Source organism: Diplodia corticola (genome assembly GCF_001883845.1).
Source record: "Diplodia corticola strain CBS 112549 chromosome Unknown scaffold19, whole genome shotgun sequence".
NCBI classification, from domain to species: domain Eukaryota; kingdom Fungi; phylum Ascomycota; class Dothideomycetes; order Botryosphaeriales; family Botryosphaeriaceae; genus Diplodia; species Diplodia corticola.
This window is the reverse complement of record NW_017971498.1, coordinates 275,171-291,721: the sequence shown is the minus strand read 5'-3', so window position 1 is coordinate 291,721 and position 16,551 is coordinate 275,171. Positions and strand designations below refer to the sequence as shown.

Here is a 16,551-nt window from a genome sequence, read left to right as displayed (position 1 = left end):
GCCCAACATTGCTGAAAATGGGTCCCGGTCCCGATCCGCAAGCCGAGGTAAGAGGCCCCGCGACAGGCAACCCACGCCAGTCAGCCGCGCGCTGGAGCCTGTTTGCCTGCTGTTAGTTGCGGAAGCTGCGCCACAGCGACAATACACACACAACAGGTGTATAATACTCGCTCCGAAAAGCGGAGCACCTACTTCACTCGACTTCTCAGACATTTCTCACCCGGGTCTCACCACCGGCACATCCTTCACGTCGTACCCTCCATCCACCCCACTAGGTTCCGCGCCCACCTGCACCATAATCGAACTCAACCACGCGCGCACACCCCACCCCCACTCACAACCACAACCACCACCGCCACCATCACCACCACCATGTCTCCCCCCGACACCACCACCCAAACCCCCTCCACAGCCATCCCCCCCTCGCCCGCCCTCCCGCCCCCCTTCCTCCCCACCCCTTCCATCCCCAACCTCCGCGACGCAGGCAACAACCTCCCCTGCGGCACCACAAACACCGCCACGACCGTCATCCGCCCCCTCGCGCTCCTCCGCAGCGCCGACCCCTCGCGCGCCTCGCCCGCCGACAGGGCCATCCTGCGCGGGTTGCGCGTGACGAAGGTGTTTGATCTCAGGTCGAGGCCGGAGATTGAGAAGGCTGGGGAAGGAGGGGGTAAGGCGGAGGGGGAGGTTATGGGGGGAGGGGGAGGGGGGGAGGAAGACGGGGAGATGTTTTTGAAGAGGGTGTGGGTGCCGGTGTTTGAGGATGAGGTGTTTGTGCCGGAGAGGCTGGCGGTGAGGTATAGGGAGTATGCGTCGAGGGGGTTGGAGGTGAGTTTTTTTTTGGCTTTTTTTTTCTTGCTTGTTTTTAGGTTTTTTTTTTTGGTTTGCGTGGTTTTTTTTTTGGTGGGGGGGGGGGGGGGGGGGGGAGGCGAAAAGAAAGAGCATGGGAGGACTGATAGGCGCCACTCGAGATGTGATCGGGCCCTGCTTCGTTGATGATGACATCGATTTGCTTTTCTCTCTTTCTGTCCGCGCGCATGTAATTCACTGACGCGGTGGTATACCCCATCTTCTCTGTAGGGTTTCGTCGCAGCTTACGGGGAAATCCTGGCCGGCGGCGGCCCTGCCTTCGGCACCATCCTGAGGCACATCGCGAACGAGTCGTTGGCCGAGAAGCCGAACGCGCTGCTCGTGCATTGCTCCGCGGGGAAGGACCGCACTGGAGTGTTCGTGGCGGTGTTGCTGTCGATGCTCGGAGTGGAGGATGAGCTGATCGCAGACGAATACGCCCTTACTGAGGTGGGCCTCGCGCATGTGAAGCCGCTGCTCGTCAAAAAGATTTCGGAAAACCCGGCTTTCAAGGAAACCGGCGCTGGAAAGGAGGGTGCGGAGAGGATGTCGGGTGCCAAGTACGTGAATATTCCTTGTGACCGTCTCTTGCGTCGTGGTCGCGTGACGACCTGCTGGGGGATCGTACCTGCATGTGATGACTAACGGTACCTGTACAGGAAGGATAGCATGCTAAGGACCTTGGTCATGATCCGTGAGAAGTACGGGAGCGCCGAAGGTTACGTCCGGACCGTTTGCGGCCTGTCCACCGAGGAGATCGAGCGCATCAGACAAGTCATGGTTGTTCCCAAGACCGAGGGTCACGACGGGGACGCGAAGAGCGCGGCAGTGTAGATTGGAAGCAGCAGGTTGGTAACTGCATCTTGTGCTCAGAGGCTAGGCTTGGGCGACCGATATTGTCCTCACATAGGGTCTCTGGGAAGAATACATAATAAGAGCAGATTCAGTAGAAGGAACAAGCTGGTGGTAGAGGTTTCAGATATCTTGCCTGAATTGAATGTCATCGGCTTGAATGCAAATCAGCATTTCCTTCCCTTTGTGATACGAGAACATAGTGAGCTGATGCATGTGCCGTTGCTGATGTATGTAGAAAGCAGCTTACATGAAGCGAGAATATGGACTGGAAGCCGATTCAATAGCCACCGTATCGTTGACCTATCGTCCTACTATCATATGTGCCTACCTACTGATAGATGCCCACTTTACCGTTTCCATATGCGGATTTCCTTCGGCAGGCACCTCGGAGATAACTCAGAAGATCGCGGGCTGCTACCTATGATCTGCGCAAAGTATACCCCACCACTGAGATACGGCCCTTTGCCACAACAGCTACTTCGTGCAGTCAAGAAGGACAATCCCACAGAGTTTGAACATCCAATACCGAAGACAGTTAGTGCTGGACAGGACGATGACGATGTGTGCTGATTGCAGTGACCTTTATCATCCTTATCAACTGTCAAGGCTTCTCAACCGAGTTGGTCAGGCGAATTGGGCTCGAGGGTCACCAAGCCAAATATGACAAATGAGGGTCGCCTTGAGGTCATTGTTTACAGTGCGCGAAGCAGTCCTAGGGAAGAAAGAGTGCGTGATCTGCAGTGTGACGTAGAGATTTTCCGCCTGTCTGGGGGATCATGAAGCCTCACTGCGCCACGGCTGCGAAAATAGCAGGCCTTTGTTTGTCCGTCGCCGCTAGGCCTTGATGGCTGGCCACGAGCCGACCCAACCAGAAACGCGCTTCGAGGGGCTTACCTGTCTCCCGGGATGTCGATCTGCGCCTTCAGCTTTATTTCGATCAGCGGTCCGTTTGGTACCTAACAAAGACTTTACAAAAAACATACACTCAGTCAAGACTACTGCGTGTGGCAAAGCACGCCTCGAGTTAACAAGTGCTGAAACTAGTGCATTTTTGTTCTTCCAGTAGAAGGTGGAATTGCGGTGAGGATGGGAAATTAGCATCGGGGTGTGGTGTTTCGAAACCACAACGTCGGACATCCTTGGGATGCACGACGCTCATCGTCAAGGCTTCTATTTTGAGTCGGCGAAATGCTCGAATCCGCCAAGAGCGAGCCTTAGCAAGTGCTGATCTTTTGCTCTCTTTTGAAGCTGGGCATGGCTGTGTCCACTGCTGCGGATCATGGGGGACAGTTGCATCAAGCGAGCGCTTTCAGATGCGGGCCCCAAGCGCCTGCGGCTTCATCAATGCTTTACGAGAATAGCAGCGCATCCCCGAAATAATCGGAACGCAAAAAGCATCCGACGCGGCGCGAAAGCAAGCAGTCCGAAGTCTGAGACGGAGCGACACCAACGCTGGGAACTGGGTAGCACTGTCGTGTTTTTCGTGGCATGGGTAGTCCTCGATCACGCTGGCTGTCGGCCTCATGGAAGGCCGTGTCTCGGGCTGGTGTCGATAAGTGAGCGTGGAGGCGGTTCCTGGAGATCAATCGCGAGCGTCAGGGGCGGATCGGCCGTCGCATCAAGCTCCAAGGAGAAGGCGGGCGCGTAGCATGACATCAATCCTGGTGGTTTCGACGGCCCTACAAGGCTGCTGGCTGGCTGGGGACGCGAAACGCCAGCAGACCGTCGGACCCCGGCCGAGCCGGATAAACGGCCGGTGGCCGCAAGGCGTCGCGGGTAGGACGTGCGCCCGTCGGAGAGGCTGGCTCATGCTCATTTGGTGGTGCGAGATTGAGGTTATGCGAGATGATTGCAGTCGACGGACGGGAGCGCGCGAGGCGTCGGCCGCGCTCGGAATGGTGCGCATGGCCAGCACCGACTCAACTCCAACGTCGCGCGTCGGCGAGTCCGCAGCGCGAGGACTGGAGGAGAGAGCAGAAACAGCTTCCTGGGCCCCAGTCTGCAGGCGCAGCACGGCGCCAGCCACTGCACAGCCAGGCCAGCGCGAGCGAGTGGCAAGGCGACGCGCGCAACACAGGGCAGCTGCGGCTTGGCAGGCCCTGTTTGGGGTCGGCTGGCCGGGTCCCAATTGGCCACCAGCCGACCATCGTGCGGCAGCGACCGGCCGCCCCACCGCGATGCGCGTAGTAGCGCCGCAACCCGGCCATGTTGAAACATGCGGAACACCTCCTGGACCGCGGCCTCTATACCGCCGTGGGCACCCTGCCCGCCCTTCAAAAGCCCCCGCGCCGCCCCGTCGTTTTGGCGCGGTGTTCGTTTTTGCTGGGGCTCTTGTCGACCAAGTCTTTCACCACCACCCTCCCTCTTTTCTTTGTGCTGGCCATTCGCGAGTGCCTTCTTTCTTCTCTCGGCAGTGCCACTCCCTCATTCGTCCGCTCTCCGTATCTATTTCACTCCAGCGCCCGGCCGCTGCCACTCTCTCCCCCGTGTTTCAATCAGTTTTCCAAACAACCATCTCATCCGCCATGCGTTCTACCGCCTTTGCTGCTGCTGCCGCTGGTCTGGCAGCAGTCGTTCCCACTGCCTTTGCGCAGACCTACTCCGAGTGCAACCCCACCAACGCCTCTCAGTTCCCCTGCCCCGTCAACGCTGGTCTGAACACCAAGTCCTGGAACAGCGAGTTCACTGCCGGAAAGAACACGAGCTGGAGCTACGTTGCCCCCGCCGTCAACTACGGATCCGATGGAGCCGAGTTCAGGATCTCCAAGCGTGGTGAGGCTCCTACCATCAAGACCGACTTCTACATCTTCTACGGAAAGGTCGAGGTCAAGATGAAGTCCGCCCCCGGCCAGGGTATCATCAGCAGCATCGTCCTGCAGTCCGAGGACCTGGACGAGATTGACTGGGAGTTCCTGGGTGGCACCAACAGCATCGTCCAGACCAACTACTTTGGCAAGGGCAACACCACCACCTACGACAGGATGCAACAGTTCGACGTCGCCACCCCGCAGGACACCGTCCACACTTACTCGGTTGACTGGACCAAGGAGTCGATCGTCTGGGCCATTGACGGCACCACTGTCCGCACTCTCAACTACGCCGATGCCAACGGTGGTACCAACTTCCCCCAGACCCCCATGAACATCCGTCTCGGCATCTGGGCCGGCGGCGACCCCGACAACGATTACTGGACTATCCAGTGGGCTGGCGGCAACACGACTTACGATGCCGCCGCCGGAATGCCTTGGAGCATGTTTGTCGAGGACGTCAAGATCACCAACTACAACCCTGGCTGCAGCTACAACTTCACCGACACCACTGGATCCTCGGAGAGCATCAGCATCAACAGCGAAGGCTGCGACCTTGTCGGCACCAGCCCAACCCAGACCAGCTCGTCCAACACTGCCGTTTCCACTGGCGCTGCTGCCGCTTCCGGCTCTGCTGCCGCCGCTGGCGCTGCCGACGGTGTCGCCGGCTCGGGCAACTTCAGCACTCCTACTGGCAGTGGTGTCGGCGCTACCTTCCCCGCTGGTTCCGGCTCGGACGATTCTGGCTCGTGCGCTCCTATCATCGTCACCCAGACGGTTACTCTCCAGCCCGGCGAGACTGCTCCTGCCCAGACCACCGCGATAGAGTCTACCCCGGCGGCAACCACTCCTGTGGTCGAGACCACTCCCGCGCCTTCGTCGACTGCCGACGTTGATGGTGCGGCATCCAGCAGCGTCGCCACCTCCACCACCAATGAGCTCGGCGACGGCACGATGACTCTCGCAATTCCCAGTGGCAGCAACTACCCCATTCCTTCGGAGCCGGCGACTAGCGATGTCGAAGGCGGTGACTCGACGTCCACCGCCTCGGCCACCACCCCCGCCAACACTCCCAGCGCGACTCCGCCCGTCTTTACCGGCGCGGCCGCTCCCATTGCTCTAGGTGGCGTCAGGAACGCGCTGTTCTTCGGCGGTGTCGCTGCCGTCCTGGCGCTGTAAATTTTTAGCCTCTGAGACATACTTTACATACCTTCACTTCATTCTTGTTTACATTGTTTTTGACTTCTCCATTCTGGCAGGCGACTGGGTCGCAAAAATGGCGGGTTGATGTTTGGTTAATGGCTTGGTGCGGCTTTTGGTCGGCGATAGACCGCAAGATATCCCACTTGCAGTGCACTCTGCAGTGATCAATTTATGAACTTTCATGGATTATGAAAACAACGATTCCTTTAAATTTTAAGTGGTGCGTGTGTGCCAGAAGGAGAGTGTATACTAATTAAGCGGTCTGCATGTCCTGCTCTGGTCCGAAGCTGATGGCCACTCCTGAGACCAGCTCTCCCACTTCGAGACTAGATGACTATCCATGGAAGCCCTTTATTTGGTCGTCACCATGGTTGATCATACTCTTGATAGCGATGTTTCACTTGCCTAAGTATATATATATATATATATGGTTTTGTGTCAACAATATTTACATCCTCTAGCAAGCTTCTGTTACTTGATTGTCTCCTCCGAAACAAAACCCGAAATACATTGATTGACCTTTTGCAACTCCGGTCTGAAAGATTCGATGAAACAATAGAAAAAATCAAAGCAATAGTACGTGTACGGCCAGGCTGGTACCTCGCCGCTCTCTCTGTAGCCCTGGCACGTGCGTTTGGGTCGAAGCGCCGATGATTGGCCGAGGTCGCTAGGTCGGAGTACGCGCTCCTCGCGACGCGTCGCTGATCCCGCAGCTTGCGTCCAGACACTCCGACGACAGCAGCCCGGGCGCATCACCACCTCCTGCTCGCGGTCGAGAATAATGGTCGCCTGAATCTAACGAGCCACTCTACGCGTTCCTCTTTCCATCCTACTGCCAACCTATTGGCCCAAGGCGCACGATATCCCGCACTTTCGCGCAGCGCGGCTCACCATGTACATCAAGCAGATTATTATCCAGGGCTTCAAGAGGTGCGTCGGCCGCACATGGACCACGGCAGCGTGCTGATGCATTTTGCAGCTACAAGGATCAGACGGTCATTGAGCCCTTCTCGCCCAAGCACAACGTCATCGTCGGTCGCAACGGTTCGGGCAAGAGTAACTTCTTCGCCGCGATCCGCTTCGTCCTCAGCGATGCCTACACCCAGATGGGGCGCGAGGAGCGCCAGGCCCTCCTCCACGTAAGCCCCGCACCCCGCTCGCCCGATGGAGGCGACGCGACTGACAATGCGCGCAGGAAGGATCGGGCTCCGCCGTCATGTCGGCGTACGTAGAGGTCATCTTCGACAACAGCGACGACCGCTTCCCCACCGGAAAGCCCGAGGTCATCCTTCGCCGCACGATTGGCCTGAAGAAGGACGAATACTCGCTTGATCGCAAGAACGCGACCAAGGCTGACGTCATGAACCTGTTGGAGTCGGCCGGTTTCTCGCGATCGAACCCGTACTACATTGTTCCGCAGGGCCGTGTGACCGCTCTGACAAACATGAAGGATGGCGAAAGGTTGAATTTGCTGAAGGAGGTTGCGGGCACTCAGGTGTACGAGGCGAGGAGAAGCGAGAGTTTGAAGATCATGCAGGAAACGGACAACAAGCGCTCCAAGATCGACGACCTGCTGGCCTACATCAGAGAGCGCCTTGGGGAGCTTGAGGAAGAGAAGGAGGAGCTCAGGGCTTACCAGGAGAAGGACCGCGAGCGAAGGTGCTTGGAATACACCATCTACCATCGCGAGCAGCAGGAGATCCAAAGGGTGCTGGAAACCATGGATGAACAGAGGCAGGTTGGCGTCGACGAGACCGACGACAACCGGGAGCGTTTCGTCCAGAACGAACAGGAGATTACGCAGATCGATACCGAGATTGCGGAGCTCAAGCAGCAGATTGAGTTTCTCAAGGTCGACAAACGCCAGCTCGAGGAGGAGCGCCGTGAAACTGCGCGTGATAGGGCCGCGGTTGAGCTCGAGGTCAATGAGCTCACGGATGGCCAGGCAGCCGCAAAGCAAGCCAAGAGTCGTCACGATGCCGACCTACAGGAAGTTCAGAAGCAGATCAAGCAGCGCGAGCAGGAACTTGCAACGATCATGCCCGAATACAACCAACTAAAGGAGCAAGAAGCCACAATCAGGACTCAACTCGCCGATTCCGAAGGCATCAGGCAACGCTTGCTGGCCAAGCAAGGGCGTCAATCACAATTCCGGTCAAAGCGCGAGAGAGATGACTGGCTTCGGAAGGAAATCGACGAGGTCAATATCTCGTTGGCGACCCGCAAGGCAATCGCTATGCAGACCACGGAGGACATTGCCGAGCTGGAGACCCAAATCGGGCGCTTGGAAACCGAAATCACTGAACTACGCTCTAATATCGAGAACCGCGGCGACAACATGCAAAACATCTCAGAAGAGGTACAGAAGGCGAAGGAGGAGCGCGACCAGCTTTCGGATCAGCGTAAGGAGCTATGGAGAGAAGAAGCCAAGCTTGATTCGGTGATCAGCAACGCCCAGCACGAACTCAACCGCGCGGAAAGGTTCCTATCGCACATGATGGATCAGAACACCAGTCGTGGCCTGGCCGCCGTCCGCCGTATCAAACAGCAACAGAATCTGAAAGGCGTCTACGGCACGCTCGCGGAACTTTTCGAGGTGCCCGACAGATACAAAACTGCCGTGGAGGTGACTGCCGGAGCCAGTTTGTTCCACTACGTCGTCGACAATGAGCAGACTGCGACAAAGGTCCTCGAAGTCCTACAGAAGGAGAAGGCTGGCCGTGTTACTTTCATGCCTCTCAACCGGCTGAGGTCAAAACCGATCAACATTCCCAAGGCTAGCGATGCTCTACATATGATCTCTAAGCTTCAGTATGATCCGTTGTACGAGAATGCCTTCCAGCACGTCTTCGGTAAGACGATAATTTGTCCCAACCTCCAAGTTGCGGCACAGTATGCCCGTAGTCACGCTGTCAGCGCCATCACGCCAGAGGGAGACCGTGCGGATAAGAAGGGTGCCCTGACGGGTGGTTTCCACGATCCTCGAAACTCTCGCATCGATGGTGTCCGTAATGTGGCCAAATGGCGCCAGGAATACGAGGCGCAGAGAGCCCGTCAAGTGGAGCTGCGGCGACTGAACGAGGAGAAGGATCAGGAGATCACGCGCGCGTATGGTGTACTCACAAAGATTCAGCAGAAACAGCAGCAGCTGGAGAATAGCTATGGCCCGATGAGACAGGAGCTGCGCGCAAAGATGACTGACTTGCAAAACAAGAGAGAGGGTCTTGAGGCAAAGCAGAGATCAAGGGACAACATCGAGGCCAACGTCCGCGAACTAGGAGAACAGCAAGAGGCCTACGATTCCGAGTTGGCTTCCGACTTCAAAAAAGCTCTTTCTCGTGAAGAGGAGCAGCAGCTCGAATCTCTCGCCAGGCCCATCCAGGACCTGCGCGGGCAGCTTTCCAAACTCAGCACCAACCGTGCGGAACTTGAAGCACAGAAGACCACGTTGGAGTCTGAGCTTCGCGAGAACCTCCGCCTTCGTCTGGATCAGATCAATTCCCAGGGCTTTGAAGATGGCACGGATTCTGGTGGCAGCTCTGTGAAGCTCAAGGACCGCCAGCGCGAGCTCAAGCGGATCAACAAGGCCCTCGAGACTGTCCAGAGGAGGCTGCAGGAAGCCGACCAGAACATTGATCAGACCAATTCTCAGCTTTCTGAGCTTGAGAAAACCAAGGCTGGGAAACAGACTGAACAAGAAGAGGTGGCACGCGCCATTGAGCGTCACCAAAAGCGGATGGAGAAGGGCATGGCCAAGAAGGCTCTGCTGAACAGCAAGAATCAAGAGTGCCAGAGGAACATCCGTGACTTGGGCGTGCTGCCGGAAGAGGCGTTCGAGAAGTACCAGAACATGGAATCCAACAAGGCAAGTCGACAGACTTATTTCAGAGCAGAGCCCAGTCAGACTGACTTTTCATTTGCAGGCCTTGAAGCGTTTGCACAAGATCAACGAAGCGCTCAAGAAGTATTCGCACGTCAACAAGAAGGCGTTCGAGCAGTACGCCAACTTTACCAAGCAGCGGGATACCCTTATGAAGCGCCGCTCGGAGCTCGACTCCAGTCAAAGGTCGATTGAAGAACTGATCGAGGTACTCGATCAACGGAAGGACGAGGCCATCGAGCGTACTTTCAAGCAAGTGAGTCGCGAGTTCGCCAATGTCTTCGAGAAGCTTGTCCCGGCTGGCAAAGGTCGCTTGATCATCCAGCGGAAGAGCGACAGCCAAGCGCGTGCCGAGCAGGAGGAGGAGGACAGTGAAGAAGAGGAGAGGAGGCAGAGCGTCGAAAATTACACTGGTGTTGGTATCAGTGTCAGTTTCAACTCGAAGCATGACGAGCAGCAGAGGATTCAGCAGCTGAGTGGCGGACAGAAGAGTAAGTTTACACCTGTCACATCCTTGTCAATTCACCATCTGACGTGATTCCCTAGGTTTGTGCGCTCTTGCGCTAGTCTTCGCCATCCAGCAGTGCGACCCTGCGCCTTTTTACCTCTTTGATGAGATTGATGCCAACCTGGACGCCCAGTACCGTACGGCTGTGGCGCAGATGCTGCAGACGCTGTCGAACAACAACGAGGGCGGCGGACAGTTCATCTGCACGACTTTCAGGCCCGAGATGGTCATGGTTGCGGAGAAGTGCTACGGTGTCAGCTACACAAACAAGACCAGTAGTATCGATGTCGTCGACCGCGATACAGCCATGAAGTTCATTGAGGGCCAGCAGAAGCCGGGAGCTTGATCGGATGGCTCTGTTTCCGGGACGGTGGAACGAGTCCGGTATCACTCGGTTATGCGGGATAGGCCATGGAAAGGAAGATTCGGATCATGGGTGGCTTTTCTTTGTTGCATCCGTCGGGCGTTCATCCAGCGACTCGTTGGTTCGCGTTCTGGTAGTTGCGGGCGCAGCTAAAGGCCGAGGGATGTGGCAGGGATGAGCAGCTCTGGCGATGACGCGATTGCCGAAGTGTATGGCGAATGCGCCGTTCGTAGCATCGACAACTTACCCTTTTCAGGCCGGCACAAGTGGGGACCTCGCTCCTAGCAATGCCTCGTCGGCTTCGTTTGCCGACGACGAATCTTCATCAGCCCAGTAGACAATGCACCCCACAAGTATTCCAGCCATCGCGGGCTAATAAATTCGCGCATGTGGACACGCGGCAGGTTCCTGGGGGGGGTCTGCGGACGCGTGTTGCGCGTATGCAGCATTTATATTGAGACTGTACTTTCTTCCATACTCCACCCAAGTCTTCACAGCAGCCTGACGCTCATCAGGCCTGCAGCAGGAAAGACCCACTGAACTACCCCGCATCGGTATTTACCGATCTCCAGTCTCTTCTCTGTTTCTTGCTCGTTTCAGAGGGCGCTTCTTCAAAGTGAATCAATCATCCGCCAGCATGACTGAGAAACGGCCCAACTTCCTCGTTATCGTCGCCGATGATCTCGGTTTCTCTGACTGCAGTTGCTTCGGCTCGGAGATCCAAACGCCAAACATCGACGCCATAGCCCAGGATGCGTCGGGCACGCGCTTCACCAACTTCCACGTCGCATCCATGTGCTCGCCGACGCGATCCATGCTCATGGTGATTCCCTCTCTCTCTGTTCTCACGCAGAACATCCGATCTTTGCTTACACTTTTCTTCTTTTTTCTCTCCTCCAGACTGGAACAGACAACCACATCGCCGGCCTCGGGTCTCTGGCGGAGCTGGTCCGCCAGTCTCCCGCGCACCAGGGGAAACCCGGGCACGAAGGCTACCTGAATGACCGCGTGGTGGCGTTGCCCGAGCTGCTGCGCGATGGCGGCTACTACACGGTCATGGCGGGCAAGTGGCACTTGGGCCTCAAGAAGAAGCATAGCCCACAGGCGAGGGGCTTCAAGAGGTCATTCGCGCTGCTCCCGGGCGCAGCGAACCATTACGGTCGGTTTTTTTTTTTCGTCTCTACTCAGCAACATCCTTTTCATGAACCCCTTGAATAACTCCAAGCATACATACATGTCTCCCTCTATTTCCCACCTCTCCTCCCTCGTTCTCCAACAACAAGTCTTTCCACCCATTATATCCCAAAACACCAGGAGCGAGGCGGCGCTGACGCAAAAAAACCCACAGGCTACGAACCGCAATACGCCGACCCGCACACCGAACCCGGCCCCTTCTTCGACACGGGCACGCGGGCCCTGCACATGGAAGACGGCGAATACGTCGACGCGCTCCCGCCCGACTTCTACTCGTCCGACCACTACGCCACCAAGCTCATCGAGTACCTCTCCCCGCCATCCTACCCCCCCACCACCGAGGGAGAAGAAGAAGAAGAAGAAGAAGCAGCAGAATCCCAACCCCCCCAACCCCAACAGCAACAACCCTTCTTCGCCTACCTCCCCTTCTCCGCCCCGCACTGGCCCCTCCAAGCCCCCGCCGCCTCCATGGCCAAGTACCGCGGCCGCTACGACGACGGCCCCGCCGCCCTGCGCCTGCGCCGCCTCGCCCGCCTGCGCGAAACGGGCCTCATCGGCGCGGACGTGGTCGCGCACGACGTGGTGACGGCGCCGGGCGAGCCCGCGGCGTGGGAGGCCATGTCGGCGGAGGCGCGGGCCAAGAGCGCGCGCGCGATGGAGGCGTACGCGGGGATGGTGGACCGCATGGACTGGAACGTCGGGCGGGTGGTGGCGCACCTGAAGGGGATGGGGGTGTGGGAGGATACGGTGGTGCTGTTCATGAGCGACAATGGCGCCGAGGGCGCGAGCATCGAGGCGAGGCCGGTGTTGGGCGAGAGGGTGCTGGAGCATCTGGAGCGGTATTACGACAATTCGGTGGAGAATATCGGGCGGAAGGACTCGTTCGTTTGGTATGGGACGCGCTGGGCGCAGGCGGCGACGGCGCCGAGCAGGCTGCATAAGAGGTTCAGTACCGAGGGCGGGTGCAGGGTGCCGCTGGTGTTGAAGCCGGCGGGGGGGAGGGCCGCGGGCGGGAAGGTGGCGGGGGCGTTTTGTACGGTCATGGATGTGGTGCCGACGGTTTTGGAGCTGGCGGGGCTGAGGCATCCGGGGACCGAGTATCGGGGGAGGGAGATTGCGCCGGTGAGGGGCGCGAGTTGGGCGGGGTTTATTGAGAGGGTGAAGGGGGAGGAGGGGGCGGTGGTGGATGCGACGGTGCATCCGGAGGATTACGTCGTTGGGTTCGAGGTTGGGGGCAGCGCGGGGCTGATCAGGGGGAAGTGGAAGCTGACGTATGTGCCTTTCCCCAAGGGGCCGCAGCGGTGGGAGCTGTTTGACTTGGAAAAAGATCCGGGCGAGACGGAGGACTTGAAGGAGAAGGAGCAGAAGGTGTTTGAGGAGCTGCTGGTGGAGTGGGAGAAGTATAAGAAGGAGGTTGGTGTGGTCGGGCTGGCGGGAGAACTGGATGGGATTGCGCCGAATGAGGATGAGTTTGAGGACGACACGAAGTGGATTAGGTGGATCGGCAAGAAGGACTTGCCGCCGCAGCTCGTGGGTAAGACGTTTAACTGATCGTATGGTGACTGTACCAGACGAGGTAGTGGTCTGTGGTCTTTATGGATTTGAATGCTTCTTCACCCATTGTATGCTATATGTTGGCCTATGTATGCACGGCTTGGTTTCAATAGAACATTCTGGCTTGAGCATGGTGTCTAACATCGTCAGTATGAGCTGCGCATGTCAGAAACCCTGGGTCAAAGTCGAGTCTCACAGTGCTATGCGCAAACTGTCTACCACGATGCCGATCGACCCTACGAGATGATGGCAGAGGGTCATGGTCCCTTAAGTTTTGCTGGAAAGAACGAGTTCGATGGTTGTATACGCACCGCGAGGTATGGAAGTAAAGGTGACTATGAAGTGATGGAAATAGAAGCGAATCCGAAGCGCGTGTTGTGTGATATGGATTTGGGCTATATGATATATACAATTGCCAACCTGCTATATCAGAACAGCAGTTAGGTACAGGTCCAAACCGAAGCTAGCTTCTCTGGCCCCATGCGTATCCCTTCTCGACGCCATCTTCGGCCTCACTATTTCCCCTCACACTCACACTGATCTCGGGCTTCTTCGCGATGGTCTGCAGCACGACGCAATACCGCTCCGTCAGCTTCCCCAGCTTCTCAATCTTAGCATCACCGTCTTCGCCCAGGTCGCCATCCAGCTGCACGTCGAAGCCGAGACGGATGGTCTTGAAGCCGACGGGGGCCTCGCGGTCGACGCCCATGGTGCCGCGGAAGTCGAGGTCGCCCTCGGCATGGACGGTGCCGCCAGCGAGCGGGATGGCGAGGGCGGTGGCGACGGCCTTGAGGGTGACGCCGGCGCAGGCGACCAGCGCCTCCAGCAGCATGTCGCCGCTGCACAGCTCGCCCGACACGGCGGGGTCGTCGCCGCCGGCGCGCGGGTGCAGCCCGGCGATCTTGGACTGTGCCTGCGAGACGGCGGCGCCGGTGGAGAGCTTGCAGGTTATGCTGCTGCTGTCGAGCGTGCCGGATGACTTGAGCGTGACGAGGGCGGCGGACGGGTCGCTGCGGTAGGAGTCTTTGAGGGGCGCTTGTTTGGCGCGCAGGGCGGCTGAGGCGTCGGTCATGGTTGTGGCAGGCTTGAGGGGGCTGGAGAGGGCGGGCGGAGGGCCAATTGGTGCGCTGGGGATTAGTTGACTGATGGGCTAGCTTTGTGAGCGCAGTTGTTCACGGGTGATGTCGAGCAGGGGAGCAGTAGTAGTTGCGGGGGCGGGGAGCGTAAAGATGTATGTACCCCGCAGGGTCCCGCCGAAGCTCAGCTGCCCCGCCTTGTACGTCCTGAGGCCCGAAAGGGACGGCCGGTCATGCCATCCGCGTGCGGCAGCGTGCGGCGGACTCCGGTGGCCTGCGGTGGCCTGCGGTGGCCTGCGGTGGCCTGTGGTGGCCTGATGTGGTGCATACTCAGTTTCACGCGCTCAGGTCGGCGAATATATATGTAGAACCAGGCAACCGGCTCGCTCGATCTCAGGCATCTGTCAATGCGTTCCATGCGCTGCGCAGCAAAAGCAACACGGCGACCAGGGCCACCCAGAACTACCCGAGCGGACATTACCTGGTGCACTCGACCGGCGCAGAATGAAGGGCGTGTGAGGTGAAGGGTGTGTGAGGTGAAGGGTGTGTGAGGTGAAGGGCGGATGAGGATGGACGGAGGTTGCACCGGCGCCCGTCAGCACCAGACGGTGTACCGACACGTGAGATGTGCGTCATGGCCGGCTTCCAAGATTTCTGTCTCCGCTCGCCATTTGCTCCCATCGTCTTTGACTCTCTCATCTCCCCCACCCACTCAACACGATTACGACGTCCTCGATGCTTTTTCTGGACCTCCTCCGCAATGGCCTCCATCCCGCCCACGGACCCATCGGAACGCCAGGCCTCGCCCACGCTCCCGCTTCCGCGACCATCTCAATGGCCAATGAGCCGCTCACCTTGCACAGGGTCTAGCAACCTCCGCGCCGACGATGCCGGCATATGCCTGTCGAGGTCTGGATCCCACCGCCCACAGCCAGCGAGATTACGTGAGAGTGCGACATGCCCGCCGCTCCACCACGCCCAGCCCCAGCTCGGAAAGTCCCAGCGACTGTGCCTTCGTATTTCTGCGAGACGGCGGGCCAGCCATCATGGGGTGACTCGCCGCGGTTGCACAGCTTTGCCGCGAAATATTGGCTTCCTCACCACACCTGCGCCTCGCGTGCGTCTCCAGCAGGAACAACCCATTGGCATGTCTTAAGATTGTCGCACTTGAGTTCTATCCCGTTAACCTAGGCCGATAATGTTGCTCCAAAGCTACCGCCCGTCTTGAAGAGTACAGTTATGCCACCAAACAATATACCACACCAGGGTCCCATCATACAACTCCCGAGAATAGCAGCGCTCCATAACCCATGGCCAAAACCCCGGACCCGAAAACCACCACCCAACTCCATTAATCAATTCCTGCCACCGTCAGCCGAAGATCACGCCGCATTCAAGGGCTTCCTTACCGCCGGGGTTGCACGTTCAATTCCTTCCGACAATGATCGACCGCGTGTCCACGATCTCGGTTGTCTCGCCCTGGCCGCCCGTGACTCGGATCAGGGCGATTCTGATCTTGCACATGCCCTCCTGCCCAATGGCGAGGTCCGGGAAGTGGGCGTATCCGACCACGTCGTCGGCGTCGTTGTCAATGGGGTGGAAGGAGTCGAAGAGCCTCGGCCCGGTCAGGGCGTCAGGGCCGACGGGGACGTAAGCCCCGTCAGCACCCCTGGCCACCACGGTGGCGACGGCCAGCAGACGGCCGTCCTCGAGATCGCTGTCGGGGGCTCCGCGGGAGCGCCGGAGGCGGATGGTGACGGTGGCCCTGATGGGCTGGCCGGGGCGGGCGGTCCCCGGAGGCTGGGCGGTAACCTCCATGGAGTATCCTGACGCGCCGGGGCGGCCCATTGAGTTCTGATCTCGACCGCGCGAGCTCAGGTTGCGCATTCCAGCATTTTCGCCGTCGATCCGGATGCGCCGAGATCGCCCTACGTCTTCAACCACCCGGGCGCCGAGATTGTCGTTCGTTTGCGTGCGGCGAGCAACGTGAGCCATTGTTTCGTCTGCGTTGGGAGAGGAGGAGTTGAGGTCTGTGGTGGATGAGCGTTCTGCGATGCGGCTTGAACGTCTTAAAAGGTTGGCGGATGAGGAGTGAGCGTTGGTCCCTTGTCTAGACGATGACCTAGTCGACACTCTGGACGAGGCACTGGCGTCACTGATATTTCTTCTTCGACCTCTGCCTCTGCTGGGCATCTGACGGCACAGTGCTTCTGGAAGGAATTAGCAAAATCAAGAGGCGGGCAACCAATGGCGACTGCATG

The 16,551-nt window shown here is 58.3% G+C and overlaps 6 protein-coding genes across 6 annotated transcripts; 4 read left to right on the top strand and 2 right to left on the bottom strand.

Annotated features, from left to right (window-relative positions):
• Positions 1-372: 372 nt before the first annotated feature.
• Positions 373-1,683, top strand: BKCO1_19000103 (tyrosine phosphatase; the record flags this gene model as incomplete). Its single annotated transcript, XM_020271887.1, has 3 exons — positions 373-828; positions 1,081-1,409; positions 1,509-1,683. The coding sequence occupies 3 exons, from the start codon at positions 373-375 to the stop codon at positions 1,681-1,683; spliced, it is 960 nt and encodes a 319-aa protein (XP_020131327.1).
• A 2,546-nt stretch (positions 1,684-4,229) lies between these two features.
• Positions 4,230-5,690, top strand: BKCO1_19000102 (glycosidase crf1; the record flags this gene model as incomplete). Its single annotated transcript, XM_020271886.1, has 1 exon — positions 4,230-5,690. One exon carries the CDS (start codon positions 4,230-4,232, stop codon positions 5,688-5,690), a length of 1,461 nt encoding a protein of 486 aa, XP_020131328.1.
• Positions 5,691-6,606: 916 nt separating this feature from the next.
• BKCO1_19000101 (chromosome segregation protein suda) lies at positions 6,607-10,448 on the top strand (the record flags this gene model as incomplete). The annotated part of the gene is made up of 5 exons (XM_020271885.1): positions 6,607-6,644; positions 6,694-6,853; positions 6,910-9,613; positions 9,669-10,085; positions 10,141-10,448. The coding sequence occupies 5 exons, from the start codon at positions 6,607-6,609 to the stop codon at positions 10,446-10,448; spliced, it is 3,627 nt and encodes a 1,208-aa protein (XP_020131329.1).
• Positions 10,449-11,103: 655 nt separating this feature from the next.
• BKCO1_19000100 (arylsulfatase) lies at positions 11,104-13,211 on the top strand (the record flags this gene model as incomplete). Its single annotated transcript, XM_020271884.1, has 3 exons — positions 11,104-11,289; positions 11,367-11,625; positions 11,815-13,211. The coding sequence occupies 3 exons, from the start codon at positions 11,104-11,106 to the stop codon at positions 13,209-13,211; spliced, it is 1,842 nt and encodes a 613-aa protein (XP_020131330.1).
• Positions 13,212-13,677: 466 nt separating this feature from the next.
• On the bottom strand, positions 13,678-14,286 carry BKCO1_1900099 (peroxiredoxin; the record flags this gene model as incomplete). The annotated part of the gene is made up of 1 exon (XM_020272129.1): positions 13,678-14,286. The coding sequence occupies one exon, from the start codon at positions 14,284-14,286 to the stop codon at positions 13,678-13,680; it is 609 nt and encodes a 202-aa protein (XP_020131407.1).
• Positions 14,287-15,715: 1,429 nt separating this feature from the next.
• BKCO1_1900098 (uncharacterized protein) lies at positions 15,716-16,285 on the bottom strand (the record flags this gene model as incomplete). Its single annotated transcript, XM_020272128.1, has 1 exon — positions 15,716-16,285. One exon carries the CDS (start codon positions 16,283-16,285, stop codon positions 15,716-15,718), a length of 570 nt encoding a protein of 189 aa, XP_020131406.1.
• Between the last annotated feature and the right edge of the window lie 266 nt (positions 16,286-16,551).